Below are 21,106 nucleotides of genomic sequence, written 5' to 3' on the forward strand. Positions count from 1 at the left end.
TAATTTAAAAAAGGAATTAATAATGTTTACGTTTGAATAAAAACAATTGTAAAGCTAAACTTCTTTTTTTTTTATTAAATCGTATACATGGTTCGCGACATATAAATAGTATGCGTTGTAAGTATAAAAACATATAAATAAATATATTTTAAACAACATTATGTTTCTCAACCGTTCACCAAACGAACTACAATTTCAAAATCACGAACTCCGTCCTCCTGCGCATGCGCGCCCCGGTGACGTGTCCAGAAAGTGTCAGCGAGAAGGAGAAGGATGTGAAAATGACCGTCGACACAAACTCACTCGGACTCGCTGCTTTCTCCTCGACTAGTTCCCTCCATGGAACCCACAGTTCGCGTCGATATCCTGGAGCCTCCGAATCCTCGTTGAGTTGTTAAAAACAACCGCTTTTAAGTCACTTTTTTTTGTGGCGACATCGACGAGCTAACTTGCTAAACACCGGCGGTTGCTAACGTTAGCTTCGTCGGTTCCGCGTTTTTTTTGTGTTTCTTTTTTTAAAAAAACCGAGTCCGGAACCGTAGCGGACCGACAGGGAATCATGTCCCGGAGACGCCTGGACAGTCGGAGCGGACTTTCCGCGGGTCTCCTCGGGGAGAGCCAGACCTGCATCAGCCTGGAGCCGCTGGAGAGTTTGTACGAGATGAGCGGAGAGTTGGGAAGGTGAGGCTGACATGTTATAACATACATGTGTCACATTTACATACATGTGTCGTGTTTTAAAAACACAAACACCAACACAAACACACTGGGATTTTCATTCTGCTTTCATATCCGGCCAAGTATTAATCTGGATTAGTGTGACTGGTGTTTCAATTTCCGGACACTAATCGTGGATTAAAAACTACAAACAGCCATATTTCATGTAGTCTGTGGTCTGTTGACAAGAAGATACAAAACCTCGACAATTCCTCACGAAATCTTCTTTAAAATGCATTATTTACCATCAATGTTGAGTCATTGTTACATTCTAACATGAGCATGAATCTATTAGATTAAATAAAACACTTTTTATTATCATTTTGCTTCATCTACATTCGTTTTTTGTTTAAAAACCTTTCTGTTTCAATTTAAATGTCATTTAAAAATATGTTTTGACGTTAAATGTTTTCACAGGCATGTAGAAGGTTAACATTAAAAACGAATTAATTGTGTGTTACATTGTGGTTCAGGCTTTTTCTGGAACTCCTGTGTTGTTCTCAGTATTATCTTGACCTTTAAAGTATATACTTTATTGAATATTGTTTTGATTGTTTAAGCGCTTTGTGACCCTGGTGTGGAAAAACGCTATATAAATACAAATTACTTACTTACATTATTATAACCTTCTACTTTCTATTTCATCTTTATAAATAATATACATTTCTTTCCGTCAAAAATAGACTTTAATCTTCAATCTAATGTCACGACTCATTTAGTTGTGAGTCTGTCTTTAATGCCTTTGAAACGTGTATTTATTCTTAAAAACCTTTATTAACTATTCATGTAGGTGCATGTTTCAAATATAATCTGTTTGTACTTGTAGAAAACCTGTAAAACTGCAACTATTTTTCTTAAACTCTACCCTTGAAGTAGATTTGTCAAATACTTTTGTTCAGCTGTTAATACATTTATTAGAAAACATAACTTTAAAATTACAGTTCTTTATTTTCATGAAACTTTCTTTAAAATGCATTATTGTGGCAAATAGTGGTTTAAACTTAAAAATAAAACACGTTATACGTCAAAACAAAACAATGTAAAAATGTTTGCATTTTAATAAATACTTTGGAGAAAACCTGTACAAAACAAGTAGATTTGTTAAATACTATTATTCCACGCAACACATTTTTAACATCACCCTTTGTAATAGAAAAAAAATATTGTGACATTTCAGTTCCAATGTAAAGTAAACACGATCTTAAGTCAAAACTATATTTTTAAAAAGGATTTTAAATGTTTGCATTTTAATAAATGAGTGTTTAGAGAAACCCTGTATTTAAGATGCAAATATTGCATGCAACACATTTTACTGCAGTTTTTCTAGCACCAAGTTTATAATTAAAGTAAGTGCTGACTTGCAGTTTAAAACAAAATAAATCCTATAAAGACACCTGTTTTATGTAAACATAAGAAAGAAGGAAGTTTTACATACAAAATGGGGAGAAATAGTTTGTCAAACAACGCAACTGTTTAAGTTGCAAAATTCAAAGTGAAATATATAAGTACACACTAAGTAAATATGGGTTCAAGCGAGTGTTGCAACACTGTTAACACATGTAAATAACTGATACTGATACTCAAATACAAAAAGTACATTTCATAATATGTATAAGAAAAAACGGAAGAGGAACTTTTTTTTTCTCTTGTACTTGTACATTTCCATTAAAGGAAATGACTGACGACAAAGGTTTCCATGTTACCTCTGTTACAATAAAATGAACAACTGGTGGTTCAAGTGTTTAAAAAGGATTTTATGACAGAGATTTATTACCTTTTGAATAAACGCTCAGAAACATCAGATCATCTTACAGCACTTGATCTGTTGGACAACTAGAGCTGATTTTGGTTTAAATATTGTTGAGTAAAAGTTACATAAGTCAACTAAAAGTACTGTGAGAACAACTGGAACAGGTGACATGTATGTGTCTCACACGTACTGATCCAGGTTCAGTCATATTTAGTGTCAACAACGAATCACTGACGTCATCTGTGGACATTTCAGATTTCAATCACGTTGCGTTCAAAGTGTTGTGGACTCTGAACCATGAGCTCATCTCTACACAACAGAGCGGCAGTAGACCTTTGTGGTGTGTGTGTGTGTGTGTGTGCGTGCGTGCGTGTGCGTGCGTGTGTGTGTGTGTGTGTGTGTCTTTTGTTGAGCGGATCCTTGAGTCAGCGAGGTGTGTCTTCAGTTACAGGTCATGCGTCAAAGTGTGTAACTCTTGCTTTTTTTCAAGAGGGCAGGAAGGAAACTTGCACATGTGGCCGACAGACTTTTATCATAGAAGAACCCGGTTTATCCGTGAGATTATTATTTAGAAAACGGGAAGCAGAAGAGACGATTTCAAGAACTAGAGCAGAAGTTTCAGCCAAGTTTCACATCATTTCCCTTTTTGATGAAATTTTTGACGTATACAATTTTTGTGTAATTCTACATTTAAAAAAAATGATTTCAAATTTATTGTCAAGAATCTGGCAATACGATGCGTATCACGACACGAGGGCATCGATACGATGTATTGTGATACAGTAGCAACAAGTATGTGTAGTACTGTCGAGTACTTGACTCTGGTGTTGCAGTATTTACAGACCACATGACTCTTGATGTCTTGATGAAGTCGTAACTGCTTTCATTTGTTTTTTGACCGAAATATGTCCAAACATCAGCTTTAAAAGCTGCTGGAGTCGACTGTATCCTCTCGTCCTCAGTCATCCCTGGGATATCTTTAATTTTTCCTTCAGCTGCACGTGACATAACGACTGCTGCCATCTAGCGGACGGAAGTTTAAATGCAACACAAATGAACAAGTTCCGTGAATTCTCCGCATGTTATTTGTAAATGAAAAGAAAAATTGATTTTTTATTTTTATTTTAAACACAGTTTATGTCAATATTAACCATAATATAACTGTGATTGATTTGAATGCCATGTTTAAAAAAAAAATATGATTGTGCAAATAATTTACAAAACCTAAATTATTGGAGAAAACACACGATCCTTGTGAAAAATAGTGCGTCTTATTGATTTGCTAAATATTTATTCCTTTTTTTAACGGTTTTATTTATCATTTTACTCTGGTTCAGTGTGAATTTTTGTTTTACCACAACTGGGCAAAGTTATCATTTATATGTGAGAATATTTTCTTTCCAGAAAATATTGCGTAATAGTGGTTACGTCGGAACGAACCTGAGTTCAAAGAGGTGAACGTAAACAAACAGAACTTTCCTCTCACGCTAAAACAAACCCGTCTCTGTGGAAGTTTCCGCTGCCTTGAAAGAAAGTCTCAACTTCACTTCGGTCAATATTGACCTTCAATGAACTCTGACCTTGAACATGTTCTTGTCGGACTCGCTGTGTTTGTCGTCATATCTTTTTTTATTATTTTTACCTAAGAATGCCGTACGTATTTCATCAAACACTTGATGTTTTTGAAATAATAATTTTCTAATTTATAGAAATGAAATAAAACGTTAAAACATTTGCTCAAATGTGACAAATATTCACTTTAAATTCCAGGGGTAAGTTCGCAGTGGTCAAGCGCTGCGTGGAGAAGACCACGGGGAAAGTGTTCGCCGCCAAGTTCCTGAGGAAGCGGCGGCGAGGTCGCGACTGTCGCGCCGAGATCGTGCACGAGATGGCGGTCCTGGAGACCGTGCACCACAGCCACCGCGTGGTCAACCTGCACGCCGCCCACGAGACGGACCACGACGTGGTGCTGCTCCTGGAGTAGTGAGTCCAACCTTCTTCTCCTCCTCGGTAGAAACTCCCGGTCGTCATGGCGACCAGAGGTTTACCGTCAACAAGAGGTTGTTGGTGCCGCGAGTTCTTCACGAAACCGCTGACTCTCTCTGTCGAACTGGTTCCTCTGGAACGACTCATTTTTCCGAACTCTCACCGCAGGACTTCGAGAGACGAGTCGACTCGAGAGATTGTTGGTTCAGATTAACATCTGAGGGAAGACGACTCGGTTCTGGATTATATAATTATATAAAGTTTATTGAAGATTATTTCAGATGTGTTTGAAGGTCAAGGAAGCAGCGGAGATGTTGCTCCACTGGACCATGAGAAGTTTTATTATCTTATCTTTACTTCATTGAGTCATTTCCTGAACTGGTGAGTCAAGCTCAGTCATCCAACCTTGACTCGGAGCAGAGCAGCAGGAAATGATGTTTCTGAACGTTTGCTTCCTCTTGCATTTAGGAAACATCCTGAGTTCAGAAAACATTTATTTTTGTGGAAGTTTATCAGTGTCGTTGAATTTAACATTTAAAATGTTGAAACTGCAAATGTTTAATGATTTAACTAAAAAAAAATCTATATTGTTATGTTCGATTTATTTTTATTGAATAATTAAATTCATTATTTGTCATTTAAAATTTGAATCTAGATTTTTCGGAATAATTTCATTAAAAGAAAACAAAAATATATATATTTTAGAAATTTAGTTTAAAATAAATCATTTATGTCGGCACTATTACACATTCATACATTTTATATTTAATTTAAAATTCCTACGTACTAAGATAAAATGTATATTAACTTATACATTTTACTTTTATATTATACATTTTACTTTTGAATTATTGGAATATCAAACCCTGTGTTTAAGAAGTTAATTAATTAAAAAATTTAAAAAAACATAATTTTACTATTAAAATAAAGAAATTCAACATTTTATTACACAAATTGAATTATTTAAATAAAATATTCAATAATATGTCAATTTTCAAAATTTTAAATGTGAATTTAATCAATATTCTGGTGACATGTACTTCTTAGCAGGTGCTTCCTTAGCGAGGGCGCCCTCTGTCGGCCACTTTCTACTCGCCCTCCGTGCACGTGTGAAGTTAAAGTCACTCGTAAGGTTAATGAACTTCCTTCTCAAGAGTGTGTGGTGTGTGTGTGTTCAGCGCCGCAGGAGGAGAAATATTCGACCACTGTGTCTCCGACGAGCTGCTGCCAGAACCTCAGATCACACGCCTGATCCGACAGACTCTGGAGGGAGTTCAGCACCTTCACCAGAGCAACCTGGTCCACCTGGACCTCAAGGTCTGCTGTCATGACACAAGAAAAACCTGATCAGGATCAAATGTGTGTTTATTTATCTCAAGTGTGTTTGTGTTCAGCCTCAGAACATCCTCCTCACCAGCCTCTGTCCGCTCGGAGACATCAAGATCGTGGACTTCGGTCTGGCCCGCAGGCTCGGTGCCGTCGGTGAGCTCCGGGAGATCCTGGGCACGCCCGAGTATGTGGGTGAGTTTCAGAGGGAGTTGAAGATCAAACACCTTTTCTTTTCACCTGTTACTCATTGTCTCGACGGTTGGCGTCATCCTGGCGCGAAGTCGACTCTGGAGGCGTGTATTGACGAGAGTCTCACGATACCACAGCAACGATACGATATATAGTGATACTGTGGTATATATGTGTAGTATTGTCGAGTACTTGACTGGTGTTGTAGTATTTACAGACCACATGACTCTTGACGAAGTCGTAACTGTTTTCATTTGTTTTCAAACCAAAATATGTCCAAACATCAGCTTTAAAAGCTGCTGGAGTCACTGTATCCTCTCGTCCTCAGTTATCTCAGGGTCTTACTTTAGCTGCGGAGGACGTTGTAACTGCTCTGTAATTCAGTTCAACCGCAACACAAAAATGAATAAACGCTGAATATTGAACGTGAATATTCTTATGCTAATTGTGAATAAATAAATCCAATTATTTTATACACTTTAATGACGTATAACGACTTAAGAACTATGATTCAAATATAGAGAAAGTATATATTTTCTTAATATCGATACAGTTCTGTTGAATATTGATACGTTATCGTGGAGAAAAACTCTTACGATTTTTACTCGTTAGTCTGACTTTGACTTTCTGTTGTTGTGTAAATGTTTATTTTTACTACTTTTCTTCTGCAAGTAATACCTTTACTTTATAAACCTGTCATTTTAACACTTTCTTTTCTCGTCTGCAGCTCCAGAGATCCTCAACTACGAGCCCATCACCACGGCGACCGACCTCTGGTGAGTCTCAGGTCGCCTCGCTACGAGGAACCCTCGATCCTTGAACCCTGACCGAGCATGTGTGTGTGTGTGTGTGTGTCAGGAGCGTGGGCGTCATCGCCTACATGCTGGTCACGGGCGAGTCTCCGTTCGCCGGAGACGACAAGCAGGAGACGTACCTGAACGTGTCGCAGGTCAACGTGGACTTCAGCCGGGACTCCTTCTCCAGGGTCTCGGAGCTGTCGGTCGACTTCATCCGCAAGCTGCTGGTCAAGGCGCCCGAGTGAGTCACAGTATTTGGACCTGGATCATCTAAAGTACTTGTTGGACCATCCAGTGGTTACTGCAGTAGTGACTTAATGCTTTGCCGCCCAGCCAACCCATCCTGTTAATTTCAAAACCCGCTCTCTGTCCTGCAGGGATCGTCCGACGGCGCTTGAGTGTCTCTCGCACCCGTGGCTGAGTCAGCAGCTGCACCCCTGCCTGAGTCCAGACCCGGTCTCCACCACCAGGATCCGGATCAGTGGCATCAAGTGGGCGGCGCCGCCGCCGGAAGACCCCGAGGACAAGGAGAACTTCCTGGAGTCTCCTCACACTCACGCCAAGAGGTTCCGCTTCGACGAGGATCTGACGGTGGATGCGGACCTGTGAGGCTCCGCCCCCTTCCCCGGCTTTAGCAGCACCAGCAGCTCCCCCGACCCATCCTGACCCACAACCCGTCGGACCAAAGAGACGCAGCTCCCGATGACCCTCCTGATGAGGGCGACTCTTGATCCTCAGGTAGATTCTGTTCCCATAATCCTATGCAGCACTTGGCACCAGCACCAGAGGTCCGCCTTAAACCCGACTGTTTGTGACACTTCTGCGGTTCCCTCCTGACCCGGTGTTTCTTCGGCGTCGGCCATCTTGGCTCAAACGACGGCTCCAGTTTCTCGACCGATGTAAATAGAACACGATGATTGAAACGCCGAGTCTTGAGGAAAACCTTTGAAAATAACAGGTTTTTAGACGTAATGAGTTTTAATAAATACGATATCTTCGGCCCGACAGGCCACCGTGGTTCGGAACGTAAACTCGTGATGTTTTTCATTAACCACGAATTAAAGATAAATAAATAACCTCAGTAATATATGCACACGTTAGCTACCGTAAGCTAGCACCGCGGACTGACTCAGGTCGTGATGTCATCAGTCCACGTCGTTTGTCCATCAACGTCCATGTTCTCTCCTGATGGTTCTGGACTTTGGCACAACCAGCACTTAATCCCCATGTTTGTCGTCGTACATTCCCAGACGTGGATTATCTTTGTTTTCTATGCTGATGATTATTATTTATGTCGCTGGACTTTTATGTGAAGTTGGAGGCTCGCGGGGAACGTTCGGAACGAGACAGGAAGTGGAAAGTGAAGGAGGGATGAGTGGATAAGTGAAGGGTTTGAAAAGAGAGTATGTTGGAAAAAAAAAGCAGGGAATTGTGGGAAATGTGGTTTTTAAATGTCATGTTCGAGTGAAACATTCCGCCGTCGTTTTCCTCCCGACGTGCCAAATCTGAATAAAAAGCAGTGTTTTGTTTTTTTCCGTTGAATCGGCGCCGTCGCGTGCTGGCACCAGAGTCGCCAACATTCCCCAAGAACTGGACCCGATTCATGCGGCGCGTGTTCCGTCGTCTGATGTCACTCGTCGTCATTCATCTCAGACCCCCCCCCCCCCCCCCCCCGTGATGTCACGGGCCGGTGTCGCGTCGAGCGCTGTCACGTTTGTTCTCGCTGACTGAAGACTTGTTTCAGCAGCCGAAAGAAAAAAAAGCACAACTCAGAAGAGATATTTGTTTATTTTGCATTTTATATTTAAAGATGAGCGTCTGTACTCGCGCTAATATTTATATCCAGACTCGGCAACATGAAGTTCATTAAAGATGTAGAACATGGTCTCGTTTCTGCGCCTTTTTTTCTATTGAGTCACACCGCCCTCTGCTGGTGGGTAACGTAACCGCATGCTAGAGGAACGTGATGCGTTCAGGAGCGTCAGGATTTATTGAGTTTTAAGAGCGGGTTTTGAGGAGCGTCGTCGCTCAGATCAACATCCAAGAGAAGCAGCGAGTCTGGAATGAACTGAAGTGACTTTCAGAAGCTTCGGCAAAAAGTGCAAATAATAATGTTAGTTACGATAAGATTCCCTTTGACTCAGTTTGAAAAACGAATAAGAAAATAACTAAGAATAAAGTTATAAGTTAGAAATAATAAACTAATGGAAAATACTTTAGTATTTTTAAATAATTTAAAATTGTAAACAAATGTTTTCATAACATTAAGTTATATTTCAACTTATAATGTTAAGTTTTTCAACTGGAAGTGTCTTTTTTTAATGATTAAATGTTCAGCTGCGCAAGAGATAAATAAGCAGAAATAAATAAAAGTTTCCCAGCATGCACCTGTGTCACGTTCAGAACTCCTGGATGACCCTGAAGTGGTTGACGATGGACGGCGGCTCGTCCTCGAAGTGAACCCGGTTGGCGGGACTCGCCCCGAGCTCCTCCAGGGTCTGCACGAAGCGGGCGTGCTCGCGGCCCACCCAGGCCCGCATGGGGTCGCGGACCTCGTAGGGGGTCACGTGGGCGTGGACCCTCACCTCGGAGGTGGCGAGCTCGCACAGCGCCCGCTTGTCCGTCACCCAGGTCTCGCTGCCGCCCGGGTGACCCCCGTCCAGCCAGAACATGTCAGAGACGCAGCGGACAAACGGCGCCATCTGCTGGTCGGCGCGGGCCCCCGCCAGCTCGTAGACCAGCTGGTTCAGGACCACGCAGCCTTTGCTGAAGCCCACCAGCGCCAGCGAGAACCCGGTTGGTACGGCGCCTCCCGGAGGCTGGAGAGGGTACGGCAGCTTGGCACGTATCATTGCCTGACTCAGCAGATTTCTGAAAAACACAATGAGACATAAACCCAAGTTATCTATATAACCATGGTTCTACTACATGCTGTCGCTATGGGTTACGATGAGTCAGTGACAGCCTGTAGAGGGCAGAGCACACATGAAGTAATGTTTTTTTAAAAACACATCCTGGACACAACCACAAACCAAAAAACATTATCACCACCTTACCTAACAACAGTAACTTATACAAATATTAATATTTATAATTCATTTGTAGTAAACTTTACATTTAGATATGTATAAATATAGGTTAATTGGCAGATATTTAAATGTCTTCTATTAAACTAGGCGTTTAAAGACAAGTACATTAGTTGATATATAAAACATATAACTTGACATGACAAAAAACATTATGACCACCTTACCTAACAACAGTAACTTATAAAAATATTAATATTTATAATTAATTTGTACATTTTTATTAAAGGAATTTTATGTTCAAACTCACTGATAATAAAGTCAATTTAGGTTCTTACAGTATTTCAACTAAATCTTTTTCTTTCAATTATATTTTTTTCTCATTTTGTATTTCTAACCAACAACTTCTAAAACCCAGTAAAAAGAGTAAAAACTCCTGAAAGATTCCCGGACGCACCTGAGGTGGTGAAAGGCTCCAGACTGCGGCTCGTACTGCGAGTGCTCCGGCGCTCCGAACATGTTGCAGGCCACGAAGTTGTTGTAGCAGCTGAACTTGTGCAGGTACATGCGAGACGCCCGGACCACCCACACGTGGCGCTCGGGGAACCTGCGGCCCAGAGTCAGGGCGACCTGCTCCAGACTCCAGCGGGTCCACGGAGCCGCGTCCGCCTGCTGGGACATCTCATCCTGGAAGTTCTGCGGGACCAGAGAGACGCGGGTCGGAACAGGAACCATTGCTGAGTCATGGGATCGGACAACTGTTCGACCTTAAACAGTTTTGTCATCGAAAAAAAAGGTAAAATATGATAAATAATGAATTCAATTTTGTTTCCTTGAATGTAGTTTGTTTGGAATAATTTGATGGATGTATTAGAACGTCCTCATAATTTAATAGAAACATGTAGAAACTTTAAATTTAGATTTGTATAAATATAGGTTCATTAGCAGTTATTTAAATGTCCAATATTAAACTAGGCGTACGTGACTATCACACGTCTATAAACACAAGTACATTAGTTGATATTTAAACATATAACTTGACATGTCTATAAATAAACATACATTAGTTGATATTTAAACATATAACTTGACATGTCTATAAATAAACATATTAGTTTATATTAACATATAACTTGACATGTCTATAAACAAACATACATTAGTTTATATTAATATATAACTTGACATGTCTATAAACAAACATACATTAGTTGATATTTAAACATATAACTTGACATGTCTATAAACATACATTAGTTTATATTAATATATAACTTGACATGTCTATAAATAAACATATTAGTTTATATTAATATATAACTTGACATGTCCATAAATAAACATACATTAGTTTATATTAATATATAACTTGACATGTCTATAAATAAACATACATTAGTTGATATTTAAACATATAACTTGACATGTCTATAAATAAACATACATTAGTTTATATTAATATATAACTTGACATGTCTATAAACAAACATACATTAGTTGATATTTAAACATATAACTTGACATGTCTATAAACATACATTAGTTTATATTAATATATAACTTGACATGTCTATAAATAAACATATTAGTTTATATTAATATATAACTTGACATGTCCATAAATAAACATACATTAGTTTATATTAATATATAACTTGACATGTCTATAAATAAACATACATTAGTTGATATTTAAACATATAACTTGACATGTCTATAAATAAACATACATTAGTTTATATTAATATATAACTTGACATGTCTATAAATAAACATATTAGTTTATATTAATATATAACTTGACATGTCTATAAACAAACATACATTAGTTTATATTAATATATAACTTGACATGTCTATAAATAAACATATTAGTTTATATTAATATATAACTTGACATGTCCATAAATAAACATACATTAGTTTATATTAATATATAACTTGACATGTCTATAAATAAACATACATTAGTTGATATTTAAACATATAACTTGACATGTCTATAAATAAACATACATTAGTTTATATTAATATATAACTTGACATGTCTATAAATAAACATATTAGTTTATATTAATATATAACTTGACATGTCTATAAACAAACATACATTAGTTTATATTAATATATAACTTGACATGTCTATAAATAAACATATTAGTTTATATTAATATATAACTTGACATGTCCATAAATAAACATACATTAGTTTATATTAATATATAACTTGACATGTCTATAAACAAACATACATTAGTTTATATTAATATATAACTTGACATGTCTATAAACAAACATACATTAGTTTATATTAATATATAACTTGACATGTCTATAAATAAACATACATTAGCTTATATTAATATATAACTTGACATGTCTATAAATAAACATACATTAGTTTATATTAATATATAACTTGACATGTCTATAAATAAACATACATTTGTTTATATTAATATATAACATGACATGTCTATAAATAAACATACATTTGTTTATATTAATATATAACTTGACATGTCTATAAATAAACATACATTAGTTTATATTAATATATAACTTGACATGTCTATAAATAAACATACATTAGTTTATATTAATATATAACTTGACATGTCTATAAATAAACATACATTTGTTTATATTAATATATAACTTGACATGTCTATAAATAAACATACATTTGTTTATATTAATATATAACTTGACATGTCTATAAATAAACATACATTAGTTTATATTAATATACAACTTGACATGTCTATAACTAAACATACATTAGTTTATATTAATATATAACTTGACATGTCTATAAATAAACATACATTAGTTTATATTAATATATAACTTGACATGTCTATAAATAAACATACATTAGTTTATATTAATATATAACTTGACATGTCTATAAATAAACATACATTAGTTTATATTAATATATAACTTGACATGTCTATAAATAAACATACATTAGTTTATATTAATATATAACTTGACATGTCTATAAATAAACATACATTAGTTTATATTAATATATAACTTGACATGTCTATAAATAAACATACATTAGTTTATATTAATATATAACTTGACATGTCTATAAATAAACATGCATTAGTTTATATTAATATATAACTTGACATGTCTAAAGTTAGACAGAGTCGTCTCCAACATGAAGAGTTAGTGGTTCATGGATGTGGAGATTAAACATTGTAAGAAGTAAATAAAACACCAACACTAATGTCCTACAAAGAATATTTTTTATTTACACTTGGATCGATGGTTCTGATGAAGCTTCATGAAACAGTGTCATTATTGTCTGAGTCCACTAGGTGGCGTCTCTGCACCATTTTCCTTTGTTTTGAACAACTGTTGACAGATGGCGCCACCTACTGACCTCTGATCAACATGACACTGTTTCATGAAGCTTCATCAACACATCACTACTTCTTGTGTCTCGTTCATATTTACTGTAAACTAATTAAAATAATATAGTTTTGTGCATCAGACCTTTTTATCGTGACCTTGAGTAAAAATTTTATATTTCAAACTTTAAAAGCTTTTAATAAACATTGTAAATCAAGATGAAAAGATAAAGACTAACTAAAGGTGGAGGGAAATTCAATTTTAAAATGTACTGAATGTGTTTCCGTTTGCAAACAACAAGTTTGTTGTACCAATGTTTTGATTGGCTGTGAGTTCGGAAACATCGTGGCCCCTCGGCTGTTTACAGAAGCCCCATGTTTACCAGGAGCTGAAGGGCCTTATTAATATATTTCTCTATTTAAATATTATCAATTCAATGCAAAGTTTTCCTCAGCGACACTTGCTGCGTAGTGATGTGTCGACGAAGCTTCATGAAACAGTGTCATGTTGTTCAGAGGTCAGTAGGTGGCGCCATCAGTTTAAAAATGATGTTTCATTAGAACAGTTGTTCAAAACAAAAGGAAAATAGTGCATGGACGCCATCTAGTGGACTGAAAATAATGACACTGCTTCAAGAAGCTTCATCAAACCATCTCTACCTCTGGGTCACTTACATAGAAACACCAGTGTTTATTTCTTATTAAGTTTTCACAAGAGGTTTTTAATCATTTTATTGACATTTTTGGGTATATTTTCCGTTTATCTCTTTTCTTACTTACTTTATTTTATTTGATCCTATTTTGTATCTTTGTTCGTCTCTTCTGGTTTGAGGACCAGTCAGTGTAAGGTGTGGCCCCTGAGGATATTAAATCTTCTGGTTTGAGGACCAGTCAGTGTAAGGTGTGGCCCCTGAGGATATTAAATCTTCTGGTTTGAGGACCAGTCAGTGTAAGGTGTGGCCCCTGAAGGATATTAAATATTCTGGTTTGAGGACCAGTCAGTGTAAGGTGTGGCCCCTGAAGGATATTAAATCTTCTGGTTTGAGGACCAGTCAGTGTAAGGTGTGGCCCCTGAAGGATATTAAATCTTCTGGTTTGAGGACCAGTCAGTGTAAGGTGTGGCCCCTGAGGATATTAAATCTTCTGGTTTGAGGACCAGTCAGTGTAAGGTGTGGCCCCTGAAGGATATTAAATCTTCTGGTTTGAGGACCAGTCAGTGTAAGGTGTGGCCCCTGAAGGATATTAAATCTTCTGGTTTGAGGAACAGTCAGTGTAAGGTGTGGCCCCTGAAGGATATTAAATCTTCTGGTTTGAGGACCAGTCAGTGTAAGGTGTGGCCCCTGAAGGATATTAAATCTTCTGGTTTGAGGACCAGTCAGTGTAAGGTGTGGCCCCTGAAGGATATTAAATCTTCTGGTTTGAGGACCAGTCAGTGTAAGGTGTGGCCCCTGAGGATATTAAATCTTCTGGTTTGAGGACCAGTCAGTGTAAGGTGTGGCCCCTGAGGATATTAAATCTTCTGGTTTGAGGACCAGTCAGTGTAAGGTGTGGCCCCTGAGGATATTAAATCTTCTGGTTTGAGGACCAGTCAGTGTAAGGTGTGGCCCCTGAAGGATATTAAATCTTCTGGTTTGAGGACCAGTCAGTGTAAGGTGTGGCCCCTGAAGGATATTAAATCTTCTGGTTTGAGGACCAGTCAGTGTAAGGTGTGGCCCCTGAGGATATTAAATCTTCTGGTTTGAGGACCAGTCAGTGTAAGGTGTGGCCCCTGAGGATATTAAATCTTCTGGTTTGAGGACAAGTCAGTGTAAGGTGTGGCCCCTGAGGATATTAAATCTTCTGGTTTGAGGACCAGTCAGTGTAAGGTGTGGCCCCTGAAGGATATTAAATATTCTGGTTTGAGGACCAGTCAGTGTAAGGTGTGGCCCCTGAAGGATATTAAATATTCTGGTTTGAGGACCAGTCAGTGTAAGGTGTGGCCCCTGAGGATATTAAATATTCTGGTTTGAGGACCAGTCAGTGTAAGGTGTGGCCCCTGAGGATATTAAATATTCTGGTTTGAGGACCAGTCAGTGTAAGGTGTGGCCCCTGAAGGATATTAAATCTTCTGGTTTGAGGACCAGTCAGTGTAAGGTGTGGCCCCTGAAGGATATTAAATCACTGACACATGATCAGTTGTTGCATCAAAACAAAAGTGAAAGTTCTTTGAATCTTAAAATAGATCACGAGTAAAACAAATGAATGTTTTTCCATCAAAGCAAATGTTTCAAAAAATACAAATGTGTCACGAGGTGAGTTTCAAAGGTGTTCTGACTCACCTGGATGTCTCCGTGGAAGAAGACCACGTGTCCCCTGCAGCCCTCGCTCAGGGGCCGCAGGTGCAGCAGCTCGTTCACCTTCTCCGGGGAGGATCCAGGCACCGCCGCCAGCCTCTGGAGCTCCCGCGGCGGCTCGTCGCTCACCTCGTCCCGGCCATTAGACGAACACGACTCCGGGCCCGCCGAGGACGAGGCGCCGCTCAGTGACGTCATCACATTAAAAGTCTAAATTAAACGTTGATGTTTCCATCCGGGTCCCATCTTAGCATCCTGCTAGCTTGTTAGCATCCCGCTAGCTTGTTAGCATCCTGCTAGCGACACATCGTCGACTCTCGCGCAGCAGCGACTCAATGTTATCTTTTATGGAATAAACCGAAAGCGAAGCAGATGGTTCTGACCCAATTCTCCCGAACTGCAACAGAATGGGTCAGAACCCGGAACCGCGCGTTTATGTTTGACGGATATTGTCCGCTGAGAGGCGCTGTTTGCTAACAGTCCGAGAGGAAACACTTCTGCGCATGTGCATTGGGGAAGATGGTCACACGCTTCCGGGTTTGTCGCTCTTTATAATAACAATAATATAAAAAAATAGTGGTCATTTTAAAATGGTATATTATATTAAGAAATTATATTTAAAAACTAAGCATTTACAGAATTTTTTATTTGTATTATTTAAAAACACCTGAAACACACTTGTACGATCTTAGAATGTTTTAATATATTTAAATTACGAGGGTCTATATTTGTTTTAAATTAAATATATAATATAGATTAATACTTGGAAAAAGCGAATAAATATTTTCTAAAACCAACACGTGAATCATCTCGACCCTTCTCGCTTCTCTGCAAACCACGTGACGAGGTTTGTTTTGTTTCTCATTTACAATTTTCTAAATGTTCGTGAATCTTTTCATTGACACGTTCTGACGTCACGACGACGTGGATTCGTTCGTCAACACAGACCACGTGTCATCTCCATACATCAGGTGAACTTTGAACGAGTAAACAGCAGCAAAGTTGTGAAGAAACGTTTCATTTCCCAGCGACTTATTCTGCGTTAAACCCGTGAAATGACTTGTAGTCAGAGATTCTACTGAGGAAAAGGTAACTTGTTTTCTAACTTTGAACAAACACACGCTCGTGCAGAAGCTAATAAACGTGTTTTTCTCTGGATTTAAGAGTTTAAAAATGTGTGCAGACACACGTTCTCAGTTCAATCCTAAACAACTGTGAGTCCATGAACTGGTGACTGTGAACTGCCTGAAGGTGTTGAAGTGTGTGCAGCTGTCAGACGTGCGTGTGTGTGCGTGTGTGTGCGTGAGTGTGTGTGAGTGTGTGTGAGGACACATGTGTACAAAGGAGCTGCTGAAAAGGTTATTTAAAGGATGGAAGCTGCAGTGAAGTCTGCTGCACAAAGCATGTTGAAGTGGTTCCTAAGGATCTCATCACCTGCTTTCATTCATTTCAAGGGTTTGATAGTCGATAGATTATGAAAAACGACCTTCAAATGAATATATAGAAGTATATCATGTGCCATCAGAATATTGAATGGTTGATTAAGATTTTTAAAAATGTATTTAAACGTTTTTTTACTCTTTAATTGTTTGTTTTAATAATTAAATTCAATTATTTATATATTTAAAGATTTAATTTGTTTTAATTGAATACTTGAATTAAATTATTTGTACATCAAAACCGCAACTAATGTATTTACTTGAATATTTGAATTAAAAATTCATATATTTTCAAAACGACCTATACTTTTCTAAGACATAGAGTTTGATAATAATTCAAATATATACATATTGAATTTAACATTTTATTTCATAATGTTTTTAATTTAATATGAATATTATAGCATAATAGTGCCACCAAACAATACTTAAAGACTTCCAAACTACTATTAGCCAATCATGTGACGCGCAGACGATCATGTGACGACATTAAACCTCAACAAAAGTTGATTCAACATCACTTCTTAATTGTCAAAAGCGATAGTAAGATTTCAGCTATGTAAGTAAGTAAGTCATTTTTATTTGTATAGCGCGCTTATAATTGTAGTTTTTAAAAGCTAGTCTAAGGCGTTTATTCTGGATTAGTCTGGTAAAATGGCAACATTTTTATATTGAATTTAATCGGCTACAAATTAAAAAATATTGAATTTAAAAAATATATTTTGGGATTATTGGAATTAGTATTTCAAACTGTATAATATTTTTAAATTGAATTATTAAATAAGTAAAACACTCAATGCTTAAAAAAACGATTTCAATAAAAAGTGCGCAGTTTTAACTTTGAATATGTTAAACAACCATTAAATATTCCAAAGGCACGGACAGACTTCCGTAGTTTCACTCTTGACATCATGATTGTATCACTTAAACGCTCGTGTGACGCAGGAGTCCGTCGGCGAGTCATGGCGTCCTCTTCCACGCTGGGCCGGCGTCTGGTGGCGTGTCTTCTCAACGTGTCGGAGGCTCTCAGGAAGGATCTGGTGGAGACGGTGGCCAGAGCGGCGCTGTATCGCCCTGAAGGCGAGTTCAACGCCTTAAAACAAAAAAAAGAAACAAAAAATAAATAAATCGACCAATGCGCCCCCTGTAGGTGTGCGAAGGGACGACACCACCGTGCTCAACATCTTCAACGACCGCGACTACAATCGCTCCGTCATCACCATCGTGGCGCCGCTCGACTCCATCAGTAAGACTTTCGTCAACCTTCCTCGTCTCGTGTGCGATGGTGACTTTTAACTTATCTCCGTCTAATCTCAACAAGTGGGACGTTCCCTCACAGACGAGTATTTGTTTACGTCTCAAAAACAAACATTTTACCTTCCGTCAACGACTCCACAGGACACTTCCCGTGTTTTTCTTTCTCTTAATTATACATCAAATGAAGTGGAAACTTGTTCTCCAGTCCTTCAGGGTGAAATTGGAATAATTTAGAAATAATTATGAGCAGAGTTTCTATTAATTTGAGCGCTTTTATGAATAATTCGTATGAACTCAATTTACAAATGATAATTCCAGGAGAAACATGGTGATTAGAGGGAAAAAGTGGTTTTAGGAAAAGTGTCGGAAGATTCAAAGGAAAATCTACTGGTCCAACGCTTTCATAATGAGGTCAGAAATGGCTGGAGCTCATCCCAGCTACTCGGGGCAAGAGGCAGGTTGGCCAGACTCATGTCTGGTCAGAACCTCCTCCCTCTCTGAGTGATTGATTACTTCATTAACTAGTGATGAGTGGACGTGGTTTGCAGTGGTCAGTGCCACGTTGTTAAAAAGCCACTTCGGCTTTTCTTGGGAACATCTGGAGTCGTAAGTCATCGTTTGTGCTGCAGACGAGGCGGTGCTGTCGGCGTGCGAGAAAGCCTGCGAGTTGTTCGACATGCGCGAGCACGTGGGCGTGCACCCCTGCATGGGGGCCGTGGACCTCGTCCCCTTCTATCCCCTGGGGGAAGAGGTGGGCGTTCAGGAATGTGCTGACCAGGCCCGAGGTGAGTCCTTGTTAATATATAAATATATAAGTAAGTAAGTAATTTGTATTTATATAGTGCTTTCCAGACCAGTGTCACAAAGCGCTTAAACAAACAAAACAAAATTCAATAAAATATATACTTTAAAGGTCAAGATAAAACTGATAACACAACAGGAGTTCCAGAAAATCAAGGAAAAGCCTGAACAAATAAAAACATCTTAAGATGTTTCTTGAAGGAGTCAGTAGATCATCAAACACAAAGATGGTTCCAAAGCTTAGGAGCAACAGTCTGGAAGGATTTCTCTCCTCTGGTCCTGAAGCGTGTTCAGGAACCATCAGTAGATTCTGATCCACAGACCTCAGTGCCCGAGCTGGGGTGTAAGTCTGGATCAGATCACTGATGGAAGGTCTGACCATGAATAGATCTGAAAGTAAGAACCAGAATTTTAAAGTTGATCCTGAAAGAAACTGGCAGCCAGTGAAGAGTTTTAAGGATCGGAGAAATGTGAGTTCTTCTACTAGAGCTATAAATATATGTGTATATTTAATATTACATTTTACATTTCTCTAATATTAGCGGTAGCCAGTGGGCTGGCAGAGAGGGTCCCCGGTTCTAGCGCTTTCCTCTTCGGGTGGGCCGATCCTCTCCAGCGAGGGCTGGCTCAAAGGCGGAAAGAAATGGGCTGGTTCAAGAAGTCCATGGACATCCAGAAGGTCCGAGCCGACGTCGGACAACTGCCTCAAAAGCGCTTTGGCCTGACCGGTGAGGGAGTGTTTTTTGTGTAGTCTTTGTGTAGTTCAATGACCTGTTTTTGACCCCGAAAATAAGAATGGTAGATTCCAATAGAGGGCGCTTTCAACTCTACAACCTTTGGCTCTGAACCACTAATTCAATGAAACCCCACATCCTTGTAAAACCTGAAGCATCACTCACCCGTCTTTCTCATGTCCTCCAGGCGTGGGTGCGAGTCCTTACGTCATGAACTGCAACGTCACCATCGACACGCAAAACCTGGACATGGGACGTGAAATAGCTGCCGCCATCAGGGAGTCTGCGCCCGGAGGATTACCGGGGGTGCAGGTTCTGGCTCTGCCACACGAAGGCGCCGTGGAGATCGCCTGTAACGTTGAAAGCGTCGAGGGCGGTCCACCGACCCGCTCGAGCGACCCGTGGCCGTCGTTCAGCATCGACGGACAGTCGTACTGCCACGCCCCCGCCTCCCTGATCACCAGCAGGGTGGCAGAGCTGGCGGGGCGACAGGGCGTCGGCGTGAAGGGAACCGCTCTGGTGGGGTTCACCCCACGTGAGTGCAGGAGTTTGGCAGAGTTGGCGTTGTCTCAGGGCATTGCGGAGTTCTGGAGAGACCAGCGTCGACTTCGAATGTAATCAAGACCCGAAGGAATTGACAGTAAATGTGTCGGATATAATTCTGTTCTTGCGTCTTTTCTTCAAAGGTTTCAGAAACAGCGTAAATTCTTAGCTATTTACTGACCAAGGCAACTAGAAGTTTCTGTAATTTCCTCTGTGCCCTGGACCAAGTGTCCCACACTAGACATGGCCCAGAGCCCAAAACCAAGACCTGCCAAACGTGACACCATGTGAGTTACAGGAAGACACACATACCATTTGCTGGATACAGTTGTGTGTTATCAACAGTATCGATGTTTGTCTCAGTCTGGGATCTTTCAAACACAGACGCCTTCAAAATTGGGCTAATCCAGTAGCTCTTAAGGAGGTCCCTGCGGCAGACTGAGGGAGTACAGTACCACAACAAGAGTAGAGTGATTACTTTGACAAAAAAACAAAATAAGCTCAGTTAAAATGATTGGGAAGCACTAGGATTATCTTAGTTGGAGGCGTCTCTAGGCTTCTTAACCCAAGACTGGCCGATTCCTATAGCTTCTACAAGATTGGACCGGCAAGGTCTCCACCTTTGGCTACTGCCCGACTCACATCAGACGCAAACCTTTGGGCCCCTCCCAAAAGCAAGGGTGTTGCCCTTTTGCACTCTGCCCCGTCTGGCTCCAATGGAACAAGCCCGGCTACCAAGTGCTCACTATCGAACCCCATCTCTAGGCTTGGCCTCCAGAGGGTCCTGGTGAAGAGTACCTTGGGAATCTGATTAGGATGCCTCCAGGACACCTTGTT

General features: G+C 39.3%; 3 protein-coding genes across 5 annotated transcripts; 2 read left to right on the forward strand and 1 right to left on the reverse strand.

The window, feature by feature from the left end:
* Positions 1 to 258: 258 nt before the first annotated feature.
* stk17b (serine/threonine kinase 17b (apoptosis-inducing)) lies at positions 259 to 8,652 on the forward strand. The gene is made up of 7 exons (XM_087804073.1): positions 259 to 681; positions 4,238 to 4,450; positions 5,632 to 5,770; positions 5,848 to 5,974; positions 6,699 to 6,747; positions 6,830 to 7,009; positions 7,146 to 8,652. The coding sequence occupies exons 1-7, from the start codon at positions 560 to 562 to the stop codon at positions 7,375 to 7,377; spliced, it is 1,062 nt and encodes a 353-aa protein (XP_087660199.1). The 5' UTR covers positions 259 to 559; the 3' UTR covers positions 7,378 to 8,652.
* c12h2orf69 (chromosome 12 C2orf69 homolog) lies at positions 8,538 to 15,972 on the reverse strand. Its single transcript, XM_087804074.1, has 3 exons — positions 15,481 to 15,972; positions 10,252 to 10,490; positions 8,538 to 9,639 (listed from the first exon to the last, which is right to left on the reverse strand). The coding sequence occupies exons 1-3, from the start codon at positions 15,691 to 15,693 to the stop codon at positions 9,168 to 9,170; spliced, it is 924 nt and encodes a 307-aa protein (XP_087660200.1). The 5' UTR covers positions 15,694 to 15,972; the 3' UTR covers positions 8,538 to 9,167.
* A 366-nt stretch (positions 15,973 to 16,338) lies between these two features.
* On the forward strand, positions 16,339 to 20,344 carry ftcdnl1 (formiminotransferase cyclodeaminase N-terminal like 1). Of its 3 annotated transcripts, none has more exons than XM_087804148.1 (6): positions 16,339 to 16,466; positions 17,880 to 18,014; positions 18,085 to 18,180; positions 18,821 to 18,976; positions 19,535 to 19,720; positions 19,914 to 20,344. In XM_087804148.1, the coding sequence occupies exons 2-6, from the start codon at positions 17,897 to 17,899 to the stop codon at positions 20,342 to 20,344; spliced, it is 987 nt and encodes a 328-aa protein (XP_087660274.1). In that variant the 5' UTR covers positions 16,339 to 16,466; positions 17,880 to 17,896. The 3 variants fall into 3 exon arrangements, with proteins under 3 accessions (XP_087660274.1, XP_087660273.1, XP_087660272.1); XM_087804147.1 differs by having other exon boundaries at positions 16,362 to 16,584; XM_087804146.1 differs by lacking the exon at positions 16,339 to 16,466 and having other exon boundaries at positions 17,651 to 18,014.
* Positions 20,345 to 21,106: the final 762 nt, after the last annotated feature.

Source organism: Callionymus lyra, chromosome 12 (genome assembly GCF_982586985.1).
Source record: "Callionymus lyra chromosome 12, fCalLyr1.hap1.1, whole genome shotgun sequence".
In the NCBI taxonomy this organism is placed as follows: Eukaryota; Metazoa; Chordata; class Actinopteri; order Syngnathiformes; family Callionymidae; genus Callionymus; species Callionymus lyra.

Bases quoted from the DNA above. Each gene is read 5' to 3' on its own strand.
- ftcdnl1 (XM_087804146.1), top strand. From the start codon at position 17,846: ATGATTGTATCACTTAAACGCTCGTGTGACGCAGGAGTCCGTCGGCGA. The intron at 18,181-18,820 runs GTAAGACTTTCG...TTTGTGCTGCAG, and splicing joins GGCGCCGCTCGACTCCATCA to ACGAGGCGGTGCTGTCGGCG. The intron at 19,721-19,913 runs GTGAGGGAGTGT...CATGTCCTCCAG, and splicing joins AAAGCGCTTTGGCCTGACCG to GCGTGGGTGCGAGTCCTTAC.
- c12h2orf69 (XM_087804074.1), bottom strand. From the start codon at position 15,693: ATGACGTCACTGAGCGGCGCCTCGTCCTCGGCGGGCCCGGAGTCGTGT. The intron at 10,491-15,480 runs GTGAGTCAGAAC...CTGGTCCCGCAG, and splicing joins TCTTCCACGGAGACATCCAG to AACTTCCAGGATGAGATGTC. The intron at 9,640-10,251 runs GTGCGTCCGGGA...TGTGTTTTTCAG, and splicing joins GGAGCCTTTCACCACCTCAG to AAATCTGCTGAGTCAGGCAA.
- stk17b (XM_087804073.1), top strand. From the start codon at position 560: ATGTCCCGGAGACGCCTGGACAGTCGGAGCGGACTTTCCGCGGGTCTC. The intron at 4,451-5,631 runs GTGAGTCCAACC...GTGTGTGTTCAG, and splicing joins GTGGTGCTGCTCCTGGAGTA to CGCCGCAGGAGGAGAAATAT. The intron at 6,748-6,829 runs GTGAGTCTCAGG...TGTGTGTGTCAG, and splicing joins ACCACGGCGACCGACCTCTG to GAGCGTGGGCGTCATCGCCT.